A 16,765-nucleotide genomic window follows, 5' to 3' on the forward strand; every position below is an offset into this window, starting at 1 on the left:
TCAAACCTCTTGCATGTGCCCAGAGAAAATGACACAGAACTATTTATATCTCTGTAGAACATCCCAATTACCTCCCGAAAGCATTCCCCATAATAGACTATTAAGAATAGAGCATCCATTAATGAAGCCAGACTAACATTCACTAATTATTTGTGACATACCTTTTAGTCTATTAGTAATGATGTGGGCAAATAATTTATAATCAACATTAAGCAATGTTATAGGTCTGAGGTTCTCTATGTAATTTGTTATCCTTTCCAGATTTGGGTATGACTGTTATTAAATGGTAAATTGTTTGTATTTATATAGCACTTTTCTAGACTTGATGACCACTCAAAGTGCTTTACAGTAGTTTTGCCATTCACACACATTCATACAGTGCATCTATGGGCAGCACTTTTTTGTCTTGCCCAAGGACACTTCGGCATCAATCAATCAATCAAATTGTATTTGTATAGCCCATATTCACAAATCACATTTTGTCTCATAGGACTTTAACAAGGTGTGACATCCTCTGCCCTTAACCCTCAACAAGAGTAAGGAAAAAAAAAAAACTTTAAATAGGGGAAAAAGAATGTAGAAATCGTGGTCCACCACCATCAGATGCCAACACGATACAGGATCTGCCATTATTATCACGATCACGGATTCGCGACCCACTACCATAATCCACGATTGGGCCGCAGCCGCGGATCTGCGGACGATAAGGCAAAGGGACTCCGGGGAAGAAGTGAAGTCAGTAACATGCATTGATGAGATATTAATTTCTTTGATGTGATAAGGATGGAGAAGAGGAAAGAGAAGCTGGGAAGAGAAGCTCCGTGTGTCATGTGTTCCCCGACCTTCTAGACCTATAGCAGCATAACTAAGAGCAGGTCTAAGACAAGCCTGGACCGGCTCTAACTATAAGCTTTATCAAAAAGGAAGGTTTTAAGCCTACTCTTAAACGTACAGATGGTGTCTGCCTCCCGAACTGAAACTGATAATGATTCCACAGGAGAGAGGAGCTTGATAGCTGGAAGCTCTGGCTCCTACTCTGCTTTTAGAGACTTTAGAAACAAGTAAGCCTGAATTCTGGGAGCGCAGTGCTCTAGTGGGGTGATAGCTAGTGGGAGCTCTTTAAGGTATGATACTAGACATATTATTAAGGGCCTTGTGTGCCATATGTGCTTTCATAGGAAAAACATTTTGGTCCAGCTCCCCTACAGCACGGAGAGAAAAAATTCTGGCGATTTCATCTGCCTTGTGTGAAACCACGTTTCCAGAACATCTGTTAATACAAACAGCAATCCCTGCCGATCTATTAGTCCCGTGACTTTTCAGTGTCTTGTCTCTCCACTGACCTGACCAAAATGAAGAATCCGCCACGCATCACTGCGTTTCTTGAAGGAAAGTACAGTGCGTTTCCAACCTTTACAAAATAAAAAAAACTGCTTTTCATTTTACGTTGTCCTTGCGATCCCTGGTATACAGTGAAATAAAGATAAATTGCTTTTTAAACAGTACTTTATGGGGCCATTATTGTAGCAAAACTACTGAGAAATGTGAGTCTCAATCTGTCTGTGCGTGTAATCAGATTTGTGAATGTGTAAAATAATCTCCAAATGTGTAATAAAATTTGTGAATGTGTACATGTATTTAGAATATGTATGTGTAGTCTGATTTGAAAATGTGTAAAGAAAATATCTTTAAATATGTATTCAGAATTGAGTGTATTTATATCTGTAAATGTAAACACATACGTGGAGCTTAATGGTATGGTATTTTGCTTTAAGACCTGAAAATAGTCATCAGTTTCTGCTCAGGCGACCTCTCAGTTAGGTTTTTTTCTACAAGTGACTTTTGCTACACTTCCCAATAATAGCCGCAAAAACATGCAGGGTTCTGCAAATATGTGAGGAGATTTGTCTATGTTGTCAGGAGCATCAGCCTTGATACCACTAATTGTGGCGAGTACTTGTGTTTGTATTGGGATGGTTCATTTCCGTTGAATTGGTCTTTGTAATACTGGCGTCCCTTCAGCACAACAATCACAGTTGTTTAGATACTATATCAGCTGATGATTCAATCATCGTCATGGGCCAGGAAATCATCAGTCGTTAAACACTTGTTTCCTACCAGTAATTCTCAGTGCCAGTGCATCCATCACGCAGCATTACACACAAGTGTCACCGCAGTATTTATGTTTACAGGAATCGGACTGATTACTTCACACACAAGTGGTTTCCTACCCTTCACTCTGGGACATTTGGAAATTGAAGTTTGAAACTGAATAGCTTATTTAGTTTTTACAAGTGATCTCCAGTGCGCTCTTTGCCCCTGACAACACAGACATGTTCAGTAGCAATTTTACATGTACGCGCACACGCGCACACGCGCACACGCACACACACGAAAACTACTAATCACTCGAATCTGTAAGAGTTATTTTATGCCATGTTACCGTAATTTGCTTAAAGTTGTTTTATATTTTGCACGAGCACAAATAATGCTGCTGGTTTTAATGTTAATGATGAAGTGGATCAATATGGCTTCAATTCACCTCCACACGTTTGCACAAAATATTCATAGGCATGGGTTAAAGTTTGCGTACAAGCAAATTGTCTTAGGCGAAGGTTCAAGACAATCAATAATTACCCTTGAAAAGGGCTCTTCAACCACCGGTGCAGGTGTAAGCAGTGCACAGGCAAGTTGAAAGCTCTAAAAAAGTATAAAAAAGTGAGAGTACCAGTTATGTTATGACATATTCTGTCAAGTGCACTATTTAATTATGTTCAAACAAAACCTTTTCAGTGCTGTGGCATGGTTAAAAAGAAACTGACAAAGTTCTGAAATCCAAACCCATTAATGACTTTTTTTAAACAACAGAAAACCACACCATAAATACTCTGTGCACAATTAAGCCTGGATATAAAAGGATGAACAATAAGCCATAAGCTAATACCTTTTGGAAAACCAGTTGATAAAAGGCTGAACTAATGTTTTTAACCGAAACCAAGGTCCATTAATTAACTGATCCGCTGTGAAACATTCCTCTGACAAATGAATTAGTATGAAAACACGCATCCAAAAACAATGAGGATGTCTCTCAAAGTAAAATACACACAACTAAAAAATGTCTTCAGCACTGACACCTGGAAGCTGGTAGTCATTCCTTGGGCATATTATAAAGTCTTCAGGCATGGAGACGATGATGGCACAATTCAAGAGAGCAACTACAAAAGGCACAGAGATTCTGTGAGATCACTTCTTTACTGAAGCATCATGCAACTTATTTGCATAGAACTGTCTCTTTTCAAGCAGAATACAATGCTTCTTTGGGAATTAGGTTCTCCATAGGATCACATGCTTCCATCAGACCTCTATGTTGATTTTTGCGAAGCGGTAATGCAGAGAGGCAGGGTTGCGCAGCAGCACCATTCCTCTGTGTTCCATCGGCTGGTTGAGAAGGGTGTTGAGGAGACCAGCGACACTGACAAACCCCAGAGCCTCCCCACAGCCCGCAGACAAGGAGAAGTCCCCCTGCGTAACCCAGCCTAGAGACACTCTGGAGCAGTGAGAGGTGATGCTCGGCAGAGGATCTGGCCACAGCCCAAAGATGAGATCTGTGGAAGACTCGGAAGATGATTGGGGATCTTCAGTAGAAGTGGTGAGTTTTGGTTCAGAGGCAGAGGGAAGGTCTGAGCCCTTAGCCTCAGTTTTATCAGTGGACAAAGAGGAAGTAGCAGCTTTCTTGGAGCCCTTGTTTCTGCGTTTGATTCTGCTTTTGAAGTGGTTTCTGTGCAGTGGCTCCTGGGGGCAGCTGCTGTCAGACTTCTTGCTCAGCAGCCTCAGGTCCTCTGCGACTGGCACACACACCATAGCATGGAGCTCTGGTTTGCCCTTCGACAGCAAAGACAGACGCACCCACACCAGACTCATTCCATGCTCTGTGAGAAACAAGCTCACAGCTGAGGAGCAGAGAGGCGGCACCTGCCCGACACGGCACGACCTCTGACCTTTAGATGTTGTGGGCCTGCACCAACCAGAGAGCAGCTTCAAAGACTTTCTGTTCCTGGGAAGCAAAGTAAAAAATATGCATTTATAACAAGTGATTGGTATTGAAAGGAATGGTTGTATTTTCATTGGCCCCATTAGGCGCCCTGGGAGACGCTCAATTTAGTAAACATATTCTTTATTTCTAATGCAGAAACTAAAAGGTAGCTGATGAGCAGTGAAAATCAATCCAATTTCTTTCTCATAAAGTCAGTCATTACTCAAAGCTTGTGTGATGGTTTTATCGGAACAGATGCAACTTTCCCCCTCCACTAATCTCTGTGATGTATTGCAGCAATTTAAGGATGGAAGTACTCTGGGGATTCTCATCAGGGACATTATGATGAAAGGGAGGTAGACTAGCAAAGTGCCATATATCAAGCTTGTCAAAAGCTGCACTGGGCTCTTTAATAAAAAAGAGGAAAGAAGTGATGATTAGAGCCCAAAATATATAAATATCTAAAGGGACCTCAGTGTAAACCTGCTGTGGGTGTGTGTTTGATTCAATACTAAGTTCACATGAAGCAAAATAGGAAGATAGAAAAAGAATAAATCTTCAGTATAAAAGAAAACATTCACCTCAGTACAGTGATGCAGCTCTGGGTCTTTGTCACAGTGAGATCTGGATGTGATGTCATCTCTTCCTCCATAACTGTGTCAGTGTCTGTTGTGGTTTGGGTCTGGCCGTCTCTTTTCTCCTCCACTCTTCCTTCCTTTGTAGTAAGCTCCCACTCCTCGGCCAGCTGTTGCCACGGGCAACGGAACGGAGCCAGACAGCCATGTTTAACGAAATTGGTCCTTTTGGCGGGTGGACGCCTACAGAAGAGGTCGGAAGGTCAGACCCATGTCAAACTGTTGGGGCAACCGTGCCAATTTATCTATCAAATCAGGACTGCTGAGCAGCGGGTAGCAGAAGACATGCAGTGTGCAGCCGTATAACCATCTCATCTGCATGGTGAGAAAGACCTGCATAATGGGAATGAAGTGGGTACAGAGCTTCCCTCAATCAAAGCCTTTAACTGACAGGGACAATCTGACAATCTCACGCGGTAGTTAGACTGAATAATATACTTTCCTTTCATACAGTAACAGTAACAGTCCCCAACAACGCATCCTTTAAACAGAGCCTCATCATCACCTGTCTTTTTCTATTTAACTGACACCTTGGCCCCTTGACTTTAAGTTTGCTACTGCTAAACTCAGCTTCAGTCTTTAGCTGACCTCTTGAACTTGTCCAGGAGCTCGGCCTCTTGCTCCTCCTGAAAACGAAGGCCTGCTGGACAGTCTGGGTAATCATGGGGGAAGTGAGGGGTTCCTTTATTCTGAGAGTGTTTCAGACTCATATTCAGCCCAGCGATGCGAACCCCTCTGTACACCTGGTTGAGGGAGAAATAAATAAAGAGGTCATGAAAAGTAATTACATAGTATATGTACATGCACCCACATAGCACCTGTTTAAAAAAATCCACATTTCCCTTCATTTTAATTGTTTCAACATTTGGACTAAATGTAGTGGACAATGTATTAAATGGAAGAATTTTGTTAGTATACACATCCAAGATGCAGAGGAAACAGGGAATCTCATCTCTGAATTTAAGTTGAAAAATCCCTGTAGGAAAAACTAAAATTGCTCAGAGTCCTTGCAGAAACTGAGCCATAACAAAAGTCAGTTTCAGTTTAAATGAAAGTACTGTCCTTGCTACCTACCAGTGGAATCCAGAATGCCATGCCCCAGCCTTTGGGAAGCAGCAGGTCCCATCCAGCACCCCAGGAGCTCATTTCATGTCCCACCTGCTTGCCAGGCTGGTGAACCAGGAGCATGGGGACTCTACCCTGTAGGGGAGTGGGGCTCAGCCTGGAGCCCGGCACCAGCACCTCGCTTCTCATACGGTTCAACTCCTGTAGATCAAACACAAAGATTGCTAAGGTTAGAATAACATTTTAGCTTATCCAAGATTTTAAAAAATACAGGAGCTGGCTTAAATATGAAAGAATGATTACTGAAAAATTACTGTATAACTCTGGCAGTAAGAAAAGACAATGCACCTGCTCTGACATCTTGTTATCAGTGACGTTGTCTCGTACAGACTGCTCCCACAGGAAACTCTGACAACAGTGTTCAGGTACTCCTCGCAGCACGAGCTCTTTCCTCCTCTCCTCGTCCACATCTGGAAGAAACACATAACACAAACACATGGTATGCTGCTGTATGACTGGCATCACTGACATATGAAGTTCTCTAATGATTAATAACCCCAAATCTAAATGGAACTAAAACTCTTCCTGCGGTGGAAAGAATAACATGCTCTACTAGCACCTCATTCTCATATTATTTACCTACAATACCCCTACTGGAGTAGTGATTCTTGGCCTGAAAGGATTGTTGAGACGTAAAATATACATCCTCTAGATACAATACACATGCATTCTTTATCAAAGAAAACAAAAATCATGTGTGCTGGATTTTATTGTGTGAAATGGCCTTAAAGAAGTCTATGGTGTCCGATAATCCACTTAAAGAGTCTTTCAAATGCATTGTGAATTTCCCGATTAATATGAAATGCGCCTTATCAAATCCTAAACAGGATTTGTTATTCCATTACAGGACATGAGGACAGTTTACATTGTAAGTGATTCTATTTTCTTATATACTTACGGGCAGATCCTCGAAATAACTTTTACCCCCAAAATGAAAAGGGTAACTCTGTAACCTGATTCTTGAGCTATGGGATGAATTTGAAAGCACTACAGGCTACTGAGTTACAGACTGAGGGAAGGCATGGGGTTGTATGTCATCCAGTGAGCAGATCAATTAAAAAAATTTTTTACTGTGAATATCTGTCATGACAAGAATGACAGCTTCCACTTCTAATCCACAGAGAAACTGAGGACGAGACTAAAATCTAATTTTATCCTGGCTGTTATGGCTGCAGATGCTGATCTTTTTGAATATCAAATTTAAAAAAGCGGTATCTTATATTTTCATATGGTTGCTCTTAAATTCATGGAGGATATGGGTATTCCAGTTAGTTAATCGCTTCTCCTTGAAAGGCATAAACCCTTTTACAAACAACCAGCAAAATAAATAAGGCTGTGTGTGAGCAATGACACAGCACCAGACAATATTGCCTATGGTATCATCACTGACATAACATTTTAAGATCACTGTGATGGTAAAACCAGTGAATCAGCTGCTGATAGTCCCTGAGGGTGTGTTTGGAGTACAGGGTCCTGCCAGGATTCGAACCTGGAACATCTGCATGGCCAGGCAGAGGCCCCCCGGAGCTCAGAACCAGATGTGCACTCACTGAAACAACCTCAGGAAAGGATACAACAGATGGATTCTTGGCTTAACAATACATGTGATATTAAATGGTCAGCTTTATTCTGGCATATAGTGTATGAAAGGGAATATTACATCCATCTGCACACCGTATGACATACAAGTCCACATTAGGAAACAGACTATGATAGAATAATTATAGAATGATTCATGTCTGGGAAAAAAAATCTGTAAATTTTATGCCCTTTGAATCATCTCCATCTGTAAAGAAACTGCCCACACCTCTGCCTGTTTGGTTGGTCAGATTTTACCTTGTGTCGACTTTACACAGGGCAAAGCTTTAACCTTCTTTGTGGGTAAAGTCAGCCTGGGGTCATCTACAGTCAGACCCAGCACTGTGCCTGAGGGGAGCTCTCCAGTTGAATAGATGTCTGGTGATTCAAAAACATTCACTGTTAGATATACATATATGTCAGATTTTAAAATTAAATTCTAAAGAGATACAAAAATAATATTTTAATTCACACTGAGAAATAATAATAAACCTTTCAGTATATGAAAGATGTCAGCTTGTTGTTGATGCAGATTCATCTTGCTTTCATCTTTGCAGTGCTCAGGCCACCAAAGGAAGGATGGCTGGGATTTATTAATTTCCTTAAAAGAATAAAGAAATACACACTTATTTGGTGGGAAATACATATATATCTGAGGCTCTCAGATTTTCACATTGAAAACACCTAAATTCTTACATCACAGACTGAAGCAGCTTCCAAAGTTTCTGCGAGAACAGAATGGGACTGTGGTCCAATCAGGCGATAGCGTACAATCTCCATTGTGAGATCACTGCAAGAAATTCACAAGTGAAATACAAACACTGCAAATAAAACAGTCATTATTCATCACAGCCATGTGTTGTGCTCAGTTTGTACCTGAATCAAACCTGTAAATAATACTGACTTTATGACTATTCCAGTTGAGCTGGACCTCCATGTGACCGGGGTGGTGGGAGATCTAGTTCCATCTCCCAGGATCTTTTTGGCAGGAGTTTCACTGGCATCCTTACAGTTCCGCTTTCTCTTGGTCCTGAGGGTCTGTGTGGCCTCAGGGGTCTTTTCAGATTGAAGCTCTGGTTCTAGGCTGGGAACAACCTCAGCAGGTGTAACCACAGGCACAACTGGAGGGACGACAGCCTCACAACACTGGCACACCCTTTGTAATTCAGGGAGAAGGTCCTGGAAGGAGTGTACAGTATAAGTCAAGAACCGTGTTTCTCCACTAACTCATATTTTCTAAAAATCGATCTGTCATTTGCATAATATATAAGCGTATGCATGAGTCAACAGCGATTATTTAGACCTTTAAAAAGCCTTCATACCTGTTTAATAGAGGGATGAGCCCAGATCCACAGCTGTCTGTGAGTTGAGCCCTGTGTACGGGGTCTCCAGAGAAAGGTAACAGGGCCCAATGGCTGCGAGGGGTAATGTCCCGCTCTGTACACCACCACACTGCCCTGTCTTCGCCCCGATATACACAGTGCTGCGGCAAATGTAGGACCTGAAAACAAACACCACCACCAAGAGTTTCTTGCTTAGTATTGAGATCATGTTTTTCTCTAAAATATAAGAGAAATAAATAAAACTATTATAAAACTGGGTAAAAACATCTTTTGGCCTTTTACACAAATTATCTACATGATTATTTGTATATACAGCGGGGGAAGTGAGACCTGATCACATGTTGACACAGGAGACACATTAAGGATGGATGTTAATACAAATGAAATCAAAGAGGAAGAGTGCTTGAGGGAAAATATTCTCGTGGTAATTTTGAAGTGTTGAGGGGAAGAAAGCCAAAAACCCATGTATTAATTGGGCAATATACTTACCAGCTTCCTTGCTGGTCAGTTGTGACAGACACGCCAGCAGCTTGTCTTCCTCTCCCTGAAGCTCTATGCAGCAGTGGTATGAAAGGTCCTGAGAGGACAGAACCAGAAGGTTTAAGATGAGTTTATTTGAGATATTGAATTTCCCTTAAAGGGCCCAAATTGTATACCTTTCTGGGATTAAATTTGAGGTATTGGTCCCCCTAAGATGATATATCAGTGGTTTAGACTCGAAAAAACTGCTGCAATGTGTATTTCCATGTCCTCTCTTCTGCCTCTCTCTGGAGCTGCAGACAGAACAGGCTGTTTTCGCCTGCCTCTTGAGCCCCTCCATTGATTTGATACAGCTATAGAAGACCATTCACATATTTACAGTCGGTTACAACAAGATGTTTCTGAACGGTAAGTTACACCGTCCTCATGTTTGTTGAAGTTTTAGAAGGACAGTGGGCCAATGTATGAGTAACGTCCCGAGTTTCAATACAGAGTTTCAATACGGAGTAACGTCTATGTTACTCCTTACTGAGCACAACGACAAGGCACGTCAGAAGAAATAAAGCATAACCGCTGGTCTCGAACATTAACATTCTTAGGAGAAATGTGCACGGACACATTCTCTTCCTTGCATCCCTCCACTCTGCAGTGTTTCTTCAGTGTTGTTTGTTGTGGTTAGCCTGTGGTAGCTAACAAGCTGCTAGCTCAGCAACATGTCTGCTTGGTGTCGCGTTCGGTGTGGAGGGGTGGTGGTGGTGGTGGGGAGCGGGGGTGGTGGGTTCGGAGGCTGGACTGGTACCGGCTAGGTGGGGCTGAGTGACGAGTGCGATCCCGAATGACGGATAGGAAGAACGAAACGAGACATTTCGATAACATATTTCTTAGAATGGACTGAGTGAAAAAGTCCGCGAAGTGACTGTTTTCATACTTTGAGGATCCCTTCTGACCCCCTTTAAGTAATTGTAGATAGTAAAAGCCCAGCAAATGTATATTACACAATATGGGCCCTTTAAATACAATCCTAAATATGTGAAGCAAGGAATGTCTGTGTGGTTACCTGCAGCAAACAGTGGGTGCTCATGGCTCTGTAGCACGGGCGGTAACATTTGTACGTGGGTCTGTCCCCGAGGCAGTAGCCCCACTTTTTAACCATGTGGAAGCGCTTGGTGTGCCAAATGTGCGTCTCCAGCCATATGTTCTTCCTCTGACGCCGGTTGAACTCAAGCAGCAGGTTTCCGTGCCGGCGGCGCGCCTTGCGGCTCTTGCTCTTTGCCTGTTCCTTCTTCTTCTTTGAGCCAGCCTGGAGGCTCTTCTTATGCTAGGGAGGAAACAGAAAAGTCACTGAGCATGAAGGTACTCAGAGAAGAACAGCCTTTGTGTATGAAACAAGACACGTTGAATGTGAAGTAAGACATTAGGATACTACACATAAACATCTACTTACCATTCTGTTGGCCACATCTCTCAGTCTGCGAGGGAGCCGCTTTATGTTGTGGCCCATGGCCCGTCTCCTCATGTGTTTAGGCAGGGCTCCAAACACATGGCAGCTGCCTGTTGTCCTGGTGACAGCTTTTAACATGGTTTTCACCTCTGCTGCCCTGGCCCTCGCAAAAGCCCCACCTGGGTAGGAGAGTGAATTTTGACACACCATTAATCTGACTGACATTGCATTAAAAGTTCATGAGCAATTTCATGATTTGTGTCTTTCATTTTGGGACTTTCTACATTCTCAGATGAACAGAAGAAGAACAGAACAACTGCAGCACATGAAAGTGATGAATCGAACAATAAAAGTATTAAGCAGAACAAATTTGGTGGCCTGCAGTATAATAAATTATGATCTCTATAACCAGCAGACCAGTGTACACTGGGTAGTGACAGTATTATGCAATCCTCTTCGGACAGTGTCTTTACCAGAGATGTACTTGGACATGTCCTTGGCATAGACTGCTCCATCTTTCTGGTGTCCACGGACCCACCCATCCCGGTGGTGACGGCTCTTCTGCCTCTCTACGGGTGACTTGACGTCAGATGGATCATCACCTCCAGTTGCACCTCCAGTTGCACCTTTGGGAAGATGATTATTTTACCATATAAGCGGCAGTACAGACAAATATTAAATTGCATCCAATGCTAGATTACGAATCAGGCATAAAAGACTGCTGACCTGGGGCTGTGACCCCTTAGGGGTGGTTTGATGATACAGAAAAATAAGTGGAAATGGTAAGGGTCTTACAGTGGCGCCTGTATTTATATTTATATAATCATGTGGCCCTGTCTTTGAGGGCATTTTCACACCTGAAGAAAAGGAAAACTTGTGCAGCATCAGGTATCAGCTCTGACTAGTTATAATTAAAACAATAAGAGTGTAAAGATGCTACTGATTATTAATGATAGCAGCAACAGTTCATATAGTAATTAAGTAATAATAGGTATTATTTTTAATAAAAATAATAGTAATAATAATAATAATAGTTATCCTGCAGCTCTGGAGTAGAGTTTGTAACTTCCTGTAATGGACAGTAACCTTGGAGCTGATTGTGTGTCCTGAATACCAATAGGTGCTGTGATTCTTGAGGAACCTTTAACATCTCATGAAATCACATCCAAAGTCACTGATAGGGTGACTTCTGCTGACCCTGTAGCAGCACGGGGTCTAGTGAAGAGATGGATGAGTTGCACTAAGGACACATCCAGAAACACAGTGAAGAGAGAAGGTACCAGTGTCCGGAGCGTCTCCTCCGTTCTGTGTGCTGCTCTCCACCGTCAGGGGAGAGGACGGGTACTGCACACTGGCGGGCTGGTCCCTCAGCTTCTTCGCCCGCATCTTCACTTTAGCAGCGGACATTTCCTACAGGAAAGCACGTTTGAGACGTCAGCAGAAACACGTGTTGTTTGCCAAACGAAAAGCTGCCTGTCAGTGGCTGCATGAGCTGCTGCTAATGGCGGCTAGCTCACCACGTCACGCTACTCCACGTAGAGGCGAAGCGTTACTTTAACGAACAACACAAGGATAAAACATGTGAAAACAAATGAAACTCGTGTTAACTACATAACATATGTTCACCTATATGTTCACGAACAGGACTGTATGTTCCGAAAACGAGCCTCCTCTCTGTTGAATGCTACCATGTGAATTTCCTACACGCTGGCTGACGCGTGTTTGCTTCCGGGTATATGATGCTCATGGGGTTTGTAGTTTATAGGCGCAACGACATAAACAATCTCAAGAACAAAAACTTAAACTTATTTTCTAACCTAATCGTGTCATTTCTCCAGACACTTTGGTCCAATCTGAATGTGAAACACTTCTGTATACCTGCACTGGTGCTAAAATAAAGAGAATGAAAAAGTAATTTGTGAGTCTAAAACATGACTTACGGTAAATCCGCCCTGACGTCCTCCAGTGCTCCTCCCAGCTCCTCCTCCCCTCACACCTTCACCCAGTTCAACACAGTCGGTGGTTGTGCAGCTGGCCCCAGTCTTCTGCTCGATATAATCCTCAGGGAAATGGCTGCATTGATCAGGAGGATTATCAGCACATCCAGAGCTCCTGCTGCTATCGGCCCGTACAGGTGAGAGGAGCCGTGTGACCCAGCCATGTCAACAAAGCACGTTAAAGGCACAGATAGGTGGTCACATGTAGAGAGTGGTGCTGACCAGGTTTGACAGCGTGATCACACAGTTGTGTTACATTGTTTAACTCGCTGTTCCGTTCAGAAGCTGACATGTTGCTGGAGGTGGAGCAGTGTTCACCCAATCACAGGAGCCTTTAGGATCAAAGTGCAACTGTCTGGATTGTAATGACTGAAAGATTTAACTATTACAAAATTTAGGCGAAAGGGATCTATTGGCAGAAATTGAATATAAAATAATCCCAGTGGTGTTTTCACTAGTGTGTTTCATGTAAATTGTATGAATTGTTGTTTTCTTTATCGTAGAATGGGCCCTTTATATTTAAATACTTTATATTTACATCAGGAGCGGGTCCTCTCTACGGAGACCACCATGTTTTTTACAGTAGCCCAGAGTGGACAAAATGAACACCTTTTGAGTTTTTATGACAACTGAAGACTACCACAGTTTCTCTTGTCATGTCGGCAAAAGGGGAGGGTGAGGTGAGGGGTATTCAGCTGCAACATGCAACTTCTCCACTAGATGTCACTAAATTCTACACACTGAGCCTTTAAGATTAACAGCAGACTATACTCATAGTTTTCAGTTTTCTCCTTTTTATTTTAAACTTTACCTTCTAATGTTTGGTAATTGTACAGCTTCTGATTGGCAATGTGTGTTTTTTAATTAAAATAATTATGATACAAAATTTTACATAATTTCTTTTTCTTGCCCAAATTCAGTTCCTCAACTTTGGTAAATTCTAAACTGTGTCCTCTTTCCTGGATTTACTGTCTGCTTACTACAAATGGCATTATTGTAATGTCAAGAGGACTTTAAACCTGTTTAAAAGCAGTGTTTTAGTATAATGGGGATAATAATTTGTGTGTGTGTGTGTGTGTGTGTGTTGTGTGTGTTGTGTGTGTGTGTGTGTCCCAGCCAAGCAGTGGTGGTAGATCGGACAGTGTACATCTCGGGACAGCTGGGGATGGATCCTGCCAGTTGTCAGTTGGTGGAAGGTTGTGTTCAGGCTCAGACCAGACAGGTGACCCTTCACAAAACCAACCAGGAAACTGTACAGCACATTACTAAATTTAGTTGTTCACCACTGTAAAGATGATCATAATGTGGTTGCTTGGTCACTTCAAGTATGTCCAATTATTCTCTCCATCCATTAAGATGGTGTGACAATATGACTACACACTTATTATTGAAAGCTCAGTGATTTGAACCTTGTTTTACAGAACATATAATTTCCATCTTGTAACATCTTCTTTTATAAATTAGCACAACAAAATAAAGGCCTGAAGAGCAAAGCACCTATACTAAAACAACTTCTCCTCCCTTAGGCTCTTCAAAATATGGGTGAAATCCTTAAAGCTGCTGGCTGCGGTTATGAGAATGGTGAGAAAAAACATGGTCATCTCAGAAGTTTTATATTTTAAACAAGTGACTTATAAAATAGCTTTCGTAGGAAAGTCTTTCACTTCTTACTGAACATCAAATCTTTGCTTCCTGCAGTTGTCAAAACCACAGTGCTCCTCGCTGACATGAACGACTTCACTAATGTCAACGATGTTTACAAGCAGTGTAAGTGTGGTTGATTCATTTAATATTATGCATATTATCTTGGCTAGTTTTTCACTGCCTACATGTCGTTTTGACTCTGATCATTATTCCCAATCTTAAACTCGCCATTATCATGATTGCCACCACAAGCAAAGCTTCATCACTTAGACTGTACTGTCTAGACTTTGCCACTTGGTGTCAGGCTAATCCAGATAAAATGCATGATCTAGATGTGGGTGGACCCCCTATGGGTGGACCTTATTGTTGCTGAGTAGGTGACATTTCTCTTGTTGGGCCTTTTTGGACACAGACCCTGATCAATGCCTTGGTACGTACTGAAAAGTTAAAGATACTTTCACGTTCTCCTATGAGGTGGAAGTTTGGTGGAGCTATGGTGGATTTACACAACATCACCAAAAGGTTTCAAACCAGTAAGAATGACAAAGCTTTAAATTCTGCTACAGGTTCAGCACAACTGAGAAGAGAAGGATCAGAGACATTCTCATTATGCGTTGACTGTACACGCCCCCACTGAATAGATTGCAGTCAAACAAATGCAGTGACCCATTCAAACTGTGTGCTGGACTCTTACTGTATGTAGTAATAGTTATCATTTGATTGCACACACATTTCCCAGAAATCTCTTGATCATCATATGTCACATAATGTGGTTGTTTTTGATTTTGAATACGAGTTGCCCAATTATTATTATTATTATATTATTATTATTATATATTATGTGTTCATTGCAGTTTGTTTGTCTGTTAGCAGGATTACACAAAAACTACTGAACTGATTCCATTGAAATTTGAAGGGTAGGGTATGGACCAAGAGCGTCTTCACCTTTCAAGCAGATTCCCATTAAGGGAGTTGATCCAGGATTTGTTCTTCTCTCTTCAGCTTTGTTAGTGTGTACTTTTATTTGTGAACCTCTTAAGAGATTATGCAGATAGTTATTAGTCTGTATTTATATAACACTTTTCTTGTCTTGATGACCACTCAAAGCGCTTTATAGTACAGATTTTAGCAATTTATACAATGCTTGTATTTAAATATCTGGCATATTAAGAAGTCTGATATCTATGAGCGTGTGCAATTTAGTGCAGCTTGATTGAATTTAAGGGGACTGGGCCTCGGTGGAGGGATGTTCTCTACTGAGTGCCATTGTAGGTGTATACAGTTTTTTTATATAGTACTCTTCTCTGATCATACGTACCTAATACGACGAGCGTTTGCTTGCACACACTGATGGACAATGGAACAGAATCCCTGATATCTAATTTTTCTCCTGTGGCAGTCAAACGTTCTGCTTTTACAAAACGGTTTGTTTTATATCAGTTTGTAAGAGAAAGAGCCAAAATAAACATTTTATTATACGGGTTGCTGATGATTATACATTTACATCAGAGGGGGACAACACTGGCTAGTTCATGAAAGAATCATGTGTCACTTAACCTCGTCATTTTCTGTGCTGCTTTCTCTAGTCTTCAGCAGTAACTACCCAGCCAGAGCTGCCTACCAGGTTGCTGCACTTCCGAGAGTATGTTATGTTTTTAAAGATTTAAAGCTCTTTTCATTTGGTTTTCTTTCTTGTGAATTTAACCAAACCCAAAGCTGTGTTTTTTCTCTCTGTCTCTCTTTGTAGGGTGGACTGGTTGAGATTGAAGCAATTGCTGTTTTGGGCCCTCTGTCCACTGTTTCCTAACAAGAGTATCTGTCAAAAAATTGAAAAGAAATCTGGAAACCCTACAATGATAAAAAATATATGTGCCTTGCTTTGTAGACCAAGCAAGAATTGATAAGACATCAATCTTGTATAGCATGTACATAGTACATCATTTTTATTATAGATCTATTATCCTTCTGTATTGTCACAAATAAATGTTTGTGTCGTGGGTCACTTTGCAGACTATATGCAGTCAGGCTCATTGCTGTATTGATCTTCTCCAGCAGCCTGTGTCGTCACGAGCCATACCCATCAGTTTATCCTAATGCCAAATGATGGAGGATCAAATTTAACTCAATAATAAATGTTTTTAATGTGCTTTCTGGAAATGTGTACCCTTCATCTCAATGAATCCACTTTTTGACTCACTTAGTGAATTAGTTTGGGGATTTTCATCAGTAGGGGATTGGTTCTCATTTATACATGAGAACAGGATGTTCCAAAGCATGGTTTAAAATAGATTATAGATAACGAAAGTCCTTCTCAAACCATTGTTCTAATACTATTTCATATTAACGGAGTGTATATGGAGTTGATCATAGATATTATTTCAATCGTTTGGGTTAAAATTACACAAATATACTAAATAAAAGTAATGACCAACATAAAGTCCACATGTGGTACAGTGAGTTAATGGGTGTGTTGCATCATGTCAAACAAA

At 41.4% G+C, this 16,765-nt stretch overlaps 2 protein-coding genes across 2 annotated transcripts; one reads left to right on the plus strand and one right to left on the minus strand.

Moving 5' to 3' along the window:
* Positions 1–2,736: 2,736 nt before the first annotated feature.
* Positions 2,737–12,380, minus strand: pop1 (POP1 homolog, ribonuclease P/MRP subunit). The gene is made up of 16 exons (XM_035164369.2): positions 12,262–12,380; positions 11,916–12,045; positions 11,109–11,261; positions 10,639–10,814; positions 10,252–10,512; positions 9,204–9,291; positions 8,694–8,872; positions 8,276–8,550; positions 8,068–8,161; positions 7,864–7,972; positions 7,630–7,749; positions 6,082–6,203; positions 5,743–5,934; positions 5,257–5,411; positions 4,615–4,851; positions 2,737–4,054 (listed from the first exon to the last, which is right to left on the minus strand). The coding sequence occupies exons 2-16, from the start codon at positions 12,040–12,042 to the stop codon at positions 3,355–3,357; spliced, it is 2,988 nt and encodes a 995-aa protein (XP_035020260.2). The 5' UTR covers positions 12,043–12,045; positions 12,262–12,380; the 3' UTR covers positions 2,737–3,354.
* Positions 12,381–12,623: 243 nt separating this feature from the next.
* Positions 12,624–16,423, plus strand: LOC118113636 (2-iminobutanoate/2-iminopropanoate deaminase). The gene is made up of 6 exons (XM_035163545.2): positions 12,624–12,769; positions 13,749–13,854; positions 14,159–14,213; positions 14,331–14,399; positions 15,863–15,918; positions 16,024–16,423. The coding sequence occupies exons 1-6, from the start codon at positions 12,705–12,707 to the stop codon at positions 16,081–16,083; spliced, it is 411 nt and encodes a 136-aa protein (XP_035019436.1). The 5' UTR covers positions 12,624–12,704; the 3' UTR covers positions 16,084–16,423.
* The last annotated feature ends 342 nt before the right edge of the window (positions 16,424–16,765 follow it).

The sequence above is a fragment of the Hippoglossus stenolepis genome, chromosome 8, assembly GCF_022539355.2.
Source record: "Hippoglossus stenolepis isolate QCI-W04-F060 chromosome 8, HSTE1.2, whole genome shotgun sequence".
In the NCBI taxonomy this organism is placed as follows: Eukaryota; Metazoa; Chordata; class Actinopteri; order Pleuronectiformes; family Pleuronectidae; genus Hippoglossus; species Hippoglossus stenolepis.

What these genes read in the sequence shown, in the direction of transcription:
- pop1 (XM_035164369.2), bottom strand. Translation starts at nt 12,042, where the DNA reads ATGTCCGCTGCTAAAGTGAAGATGCGGGCGAAGAAGCTGAGGGACCAG. An exon ending in TCAACTGGAATAGTCATAAA is followed by an intron (nt 8,162 to 8,275) that starts GTCAGTATTATT and finishes AATTTCTTGCAG; the next exon opens with TGATCTCACAATGGAGATTG. An exon ending in CATCTTTCATATACTGAAAG is followed by an intron (nt 7,750 to 7,863) that starts GTTTATTATTAT and finishes TTGAATCACCAG; the next exon opens with ACATCTATTCAACTGGAGAG.
- LOC118113636 (XM_035163545.2), top strand. Translation starts at nt 12,705, where the DNA reads ATGGCTGCATTGATCAGGAGGATTATCAGCACATCCAGAGCTCCTGCT. An exon ending in GCTGCTATCGGCCCGTACAG is followed by an intron (nt 12,770 to 13,748) that starts GTGAGAGGAGCC and finishes TGTGTGTCCCAG; the next exon opens with CCAAGCAGTGGTGGTAGATC. An exon ending in AGGTTGCTGCACTTCCGAGA is followed by an intron (nt 15,919 to 16,023) that starts GTATGTTATGTT and finishes CTCTCTTTGTAG; the next exon opens with GGTGGACTGGTTGAGATTGA.